This window comes from Leishmania martiniquensis, chromosome 9 (assembly GCF_017916325.1).
Source record: "Leishmania martiniquensis isolate LSCM1 chromosome 9, whole genome shotgun sequence".
Taxonomy (NCBI): Eukaryota; Euglenozoa; class Kinetoplastea; order Trypanosomatida; family Trypanosomatidae; genus Leishmania; species Leishmania martiniquensis.
Genome location: NC_090144.1, coordinates 375,001 through 380,000, shown reverse-complemented (window position 1 = coordinate 380,000; position 5,000 = coordinate 375,001). Strand labels below are relative to the sequence as shown.

At 62.3% G+C, this 5,000-nt stretch overlaps 3 protein-coding genes across 3 annotated transcripts in view; all 3 read left to right on the top strand.

Moving 5' to 3' along the window:
* LSCM1_07616 (uncharacterized protein) overlaps nt 1–462 on the top strand; it is a gene marked incomplete at both ends in the record, with an annotated part of 2,112 nt that extends 1,650 nt beyond the window's left edge. Inside the window, one exon of the mRNA XM_067324981.1 lies at nt 1–462. This exon is cut by the window's left edge and continues 1,650 nt beyond it. Within this exon, the coding sequence (XP_067180826.1) occupies nt 1–462 (462 nt within the window).
* A 651-nt stretch (nt 463–1,113) lies between these two features.
* Nucleotides 1,114–2,904, top strand: LSCM1_07615 (uncharacterized protein; the record flags this gene model as incomplete). The annotated part of the gene is made up of 1 exon (XM_067324980.1): nt 1,114–2,904. The coding sequence occupies one exon, from the start codon at nt 1,114–1,116 to the stop codon at nt 2,902–2,904; it is 1,791 nt and encodes a 596-aa protein (XP_067180825.1).
* A 494-nt stretch (nt 2,905–3,398) lies between these two features.
* Nucleotides 3,399–5,000, top strand: part of LSCM1_07614 (uncharacterized protein) — a gene marked incomplete at both ends in the record, with an annotated part of 3,600 nt that continues 1,998 nt past the window's right edge. Inside the window, one exon of the mRNA XM_067324979.1 lies at nt 3,399–5,000. This exon is cut by the window's right edge and continues 1,998 nt beyond it. Coding sequence (XP_067180824.1) covers nt 3,399–5,000 — 1,602 coding nt within the window.

Here is a 5,000-nt window from a genome sequence, read left to right as displayed (position 1 = left end):
CTGGAACAGTACCCGCTCCAGCAGCAACAGCCCCACGACAAGCACACCTTCTCGTCATTTAGTACCAACGCCGGCTCGCCCTTCACAGTGCATGTGCAGAGCAATGCAATGGCCTTGCCACGTGGTCTCCGCGCCTGTCCTACCTCTCTCCCCGCCTCCGCGCTGACGTCTCCCGCGACAGGGTCACCTGCCACGGCTGGGACTGGTGTGGCTAGTGGCGCTCAAGGCAGTGGCTTTGGGGCGGTGTTGATGCTCGCGGACGCCCTTGTGCTGGCCTCTGGGCAGGAACTGTACGTTGGCGACCTTCGCGATGTGTCGCCGAGCGCCAAGGCCCTACCGGTGCTGCGACCGCTACGCTCCTTCGGCAGTGTCGTCGAGGGGGTCACCACCGGGCCGTACCCAGGCGCTCGAGCGGTGCTGGTGGCAACCGGCTCTCGCGCGACCCCCGTGTCATTGGTATGAGCGCACCATCGCACGGGCATCACAATGATGCGAAGGTAGGGCCGAAAGGCGCTCGCGCGCGATGTGCTTGTCGGCCCGCCTTTCCCTCCCTCCCTCCCCCCGTGTGGCGCGCCTCACGCGCCCTCCATCTCGGAGAACGATAAGTGTGAGAGGAGTTAGTGCACGGCTAACGCAGCAACTGAAGACGTCGAGAAAGCGAAGAAAACCTGTGTGTGGCGTTAGTCGCTTGTTCGCGCTCTCCGTCAACCGCTGAGGGTAGAAAGGCCGTAAGGTCTACGCATGTGTGTGCTATGGTGGATGTGCATGCATAGCCACCATAGCACCGATGAGCCGCGTCCTGTCGCCCACGCACCCACCTACCCCCGATCAATCGTTGGACATATATACGGTGCACATGCGTGTGACTGCCATACTGCCCTTACTCCTCTACATCCTCCCTCCCTCCCTATATATATATATATATGCTTAACACCTGTCTTGTGCTGGTTGGTGCGCGCTGCGGTATCCCCCGCGCCCTTCCCCTGCCTCTCTGTCTCCCCGCACCCCCACCCAATGTCCCACTATCGATCCACACGGTATACGCCCCAGATTACAACGTGCACACACGTCCACCACTGCCCGCACGCGCGTCGGCGTCGTCGTCCTGAGTGAATGGATGATCGCTCGCTGCAGCTGGCGGAGGACTTTGTCTCAGCGCGTTATATCGATGCTGGCCGCGAGTCGCTGCAGTCAACTGCCCGCATTCTTCGCTCTATCCTGGCGCAGCGCTGCTGCCCAGATGAAGGCCTCACCGATGCCGCCATCGAGCTTATCCTTCGCCAGCTGGCGCTCATGGACACGAACAACTTTGCGCATCATGTCGGCGGCGGCGAGCGCGAGGGTCGCGTCGCGTCTGCCCTGGTTCGTGCGCGGCACTTCCACCTCACGCATGGCATGGGGCGCTCCGGCGACTTACTCAGCGAGCAGCCAAAGGCGGCGGGGTCGACGCTGTTGTGCAAATTGACGAACGCGCTCATGCTCGACCTGATACGCCAAGCCGGGGCGCCCTCGACCTCGGCAGCGGTGGTGGTGCCGATGGCGACGGGCATGACACTGGCGCTGGTGCTTCGGTGCGTGGCAAAGATGCGCACGCACGAGCGGATGAAGAAAGCGGTGGAGGCGCCACTGCGGCGCACCGAGGTAGCAGGCGCCACCAACACAGCACTCGCCTCCCAAACGCAGGAGGCGAAAAAGAGTGAAGCGAGCGGCGCGGGGCAGGACGGCGTCTCTCCGCCAGTCCTGACGGCGCCACGCTATGTCATATGGCCTCGCATTGATCAGAAGACAGGGCTCAAGTGCATCGACACGGCGGGACTGGTGCCGGTGCCGGTGCAGCTACGGCCGGCTCCGCTGCTGGCACGTTCTGCATCCCGTTGCGTCAGCGCCAACGATGCCAACATCGACCGCAGCCAAGCAAGCATCGGCTCACCATCGGCGTCATCGTCGTCATCGTCGTCGATGTTTCTGGAGTGCCACGTGGACGACATCGCCGCGGCCGTCGACGCCGTTGGCGGCCCGGCGGAGGTAGTGTGCGTGCTATCCACCACCAGCTGCTTCGCGCCACGCCTCCCAGATAACACGGTCGCCATTGCTCAGTACTGCAAGCAGGCCGGGATCCCATATGTGGTGAACAACGCCTACGGAGTGCAGAGCCGCCGCATCATGACTCGGCTCGACGCAGCGCAGCGACTTGGGCGCGTAGACTTCGTTGTCCAGTCTGGCGACAAAAACTTCCTTGTCCCGGTGGGCGGCTCTATCATCTGCTCCAGCGATAAGGAGCACTGCCAGGCCGCGGCAGCCATGTATGCCGGCCGCGCTAGCATGTGCCCCATCGTGGATCTCTTCATCACCGCCCTGAGCCTCGGCCGGCGCGGCATGCGGGCCTTGTGGAATGACCGGTACAAGTGCCGCTCGCTGCTAATTCGGCAGCTGCGTGTCTTTGCGCGCGAGCGAGGCGAAGTGCTGCTCGCCGATGACAGCGAAGAGGACGAGGACCATGAGGGCGTCGTTGGTGAGCCGAAGAAGACCACCAAAGCTGTCCTGCCCCGCAACGACATCAGCGTCGCCATCACCATGCGAGCGTACGGGCTACCCGCCGCCGAAGCGAGATGCAGTAGTGCGCGACTTGGTTCAGAGCAAGTTGAGGAGGCGACGAACTGGGCAGCCGCCCGCGCCCTCGGCGCACAGCTGTTCCGCAGCGCGGTCACCGGTCCCCGCGTCATTACCCCAGCGCCGTCTACCCCAACGACGATTGCCGGCTGCACGTTCAAGAATTATGGCATGCATCAAGAGGGGCAGCCACCGTGCCCGCTGCTGGTGATCGCGTGCGGCATTGGCATGACAGAGGCTGAGGTGGGCGCGCTGATGTCGCGCCTTCGCGAGGTTTGGCCTGTTGCCGCATGAAGAATCACACAGGTGAACGCCGACACGCAGACAAAAGTCGTGCCCATCAGCGACAACCCCACGGAAAGAAAGATGGAGGCACGCCGGTGCTTGGGAAGAGGAGCAGGCCACCCTCAGCACCCCTGCCGCTGCTCCTCTGAACGGAACAGAGGAGCGAGTTGGGGAGGGAGGGAGAGATGGGCTGGGGACATGGTCTGATGGCTCTTCTCTCCCTCTCTCTTCGGCCCACATACACACACACACGCGCGCACACCCCTTCCCCCCCTTACCCGAGCAACTCTCTCCCTCCCTCCCCCCTCTCTCTCTTCAGCCCACATGTCTGTGTAGAAGCCCACACACATACACACGCGTACACCATCCGCACACGCGCGAGTTATTCGCAGCGCTGGCTGATACTCTCCCCATCCCATCCCATCCCCCACCACCACCACCACTACCATTCGAAACGACGCATATTACGGGAGGAACATACAGGCGCACCTGCGAACGTTCACATGAAGAAGCAGCGGATGACCGCCCTCGATGTGAGGGCAACGGTGGAGGAGATGCGGGCGAGTCTAATTGGGCTGCGGCTGCTGAACATCTATAATATAAGCAGCAAGATGCTCCTCTTCAAGTTTGGGCACGGGGAGAGCAAGAAGAGCGTCCTTCTCGAGAGTGGCACGCGTTTCCACGTGACGGAGCTGACGCGCGAGAAGCCGAAGGTACCCTCGCAGTTCACTCTCAAGCTGCGCAAGCACGTCCGCGCCTGGAGGCTTGATGCCATCTCGCAGCTGCAGCACGACCGCACCATCGATCTCTGCTTCGGTGTTTCGTCGACGGAGGGCTGCTTCCACATCATCGTGGAGCTCTTCTCGAAGGGCAACGTGATTCTGACCGACTATGCCTACAAAATTATGATGCTGCTCCGCACTCACCGCGACGACCAGGGGCTCAACCTGGCGGTGAATCAAATCTATCCCGTAACGGCCCCTTTTGTTGCCACGGTGGCCGCTAACTCAGCTGCGGCACAGGAAGCAGATAGTGCCACCACTGCGTCTGCGGCGGTCTCGGCGGCCACGACAGCCGTGCCGGCCGCGGGGAAGTCACACGTTTTCCTCTACGCTCCGCACGTGGACGCCTCTGGCCACCTGCACGTTCGGCGCACTGCCGACGCTGACCTCACGCCAGCCCAGCGGCATCTCAAGGAAGAACGGACGCGGACGATGAAGGCGGAATGGGAGGTGGGCCTCAGTCGCAGCAACGACCGCACTCTTGTACAAACATTGGTGGCAGGCATTCAGCACTTTGGACCTGATCTGGCGCAGCATGTACTCACCATCACTGGCGTGCCGAACGCGCCACAGAAGAGCTGGGCGCAGTCGGCGGACAGCATTTTCGAGTCGCTGCTTCCTGGTCTCTTGGAAGCCTTCGACCTCGCCGGCCTCGACCTCACCTCCGCTGGCGGCTACCTCATCAAGCAGAGGGCGAAGCCCGACAGCAGAGGTAACGTCACCGCCCCACCAGCCCCAGATGCCTCCACATCCGTCGAAGTAGCCGACCTCGTCACCGTCGCAGAGCAGTACGAGAGCTTCACGCCCATCTTACTCGCCCAGTACACCAAAGACGGAGTGGAGTCGCTCTACCTTCCCAGCTTCGGTCGTGTCTGTGACGCATTTTTTCTCCACACAGAGGCGGAGCGCATCGACGCGTCGAATGAGAAACGTAAGAACACCGCCAAGAGTAAGGAAGACAAGTTCGCGGCCGATCACGCGCGCCGCATCCGCACACTCGAAGCGGATATCGCGGCCAACCAGCTGAAGGGCGAGCAGCTCATCTTGAACGCGGACCGCGTAGATGAGGCGATCCAGCTCATCAACGGCGCCTTGGCAACGGGCATCTCGTGGGACGCCTTGCGCATGTTGCTGAAGCGGCGCCACGCCGAGGGCCACCCGGTGGCGTATATGATTCACGACCTGTGTCTCGAGCGCAACTCCATCAGCGTACTACTTGAGACGGTGCTGGACGAGGAAAAGGGTGAGGAAGACTGCGACGTGCCTCCGGTCGTCGTCGAGGTGGTGCTGTCCAAGACAGCGCACGCGAACGCGGCGGACTAT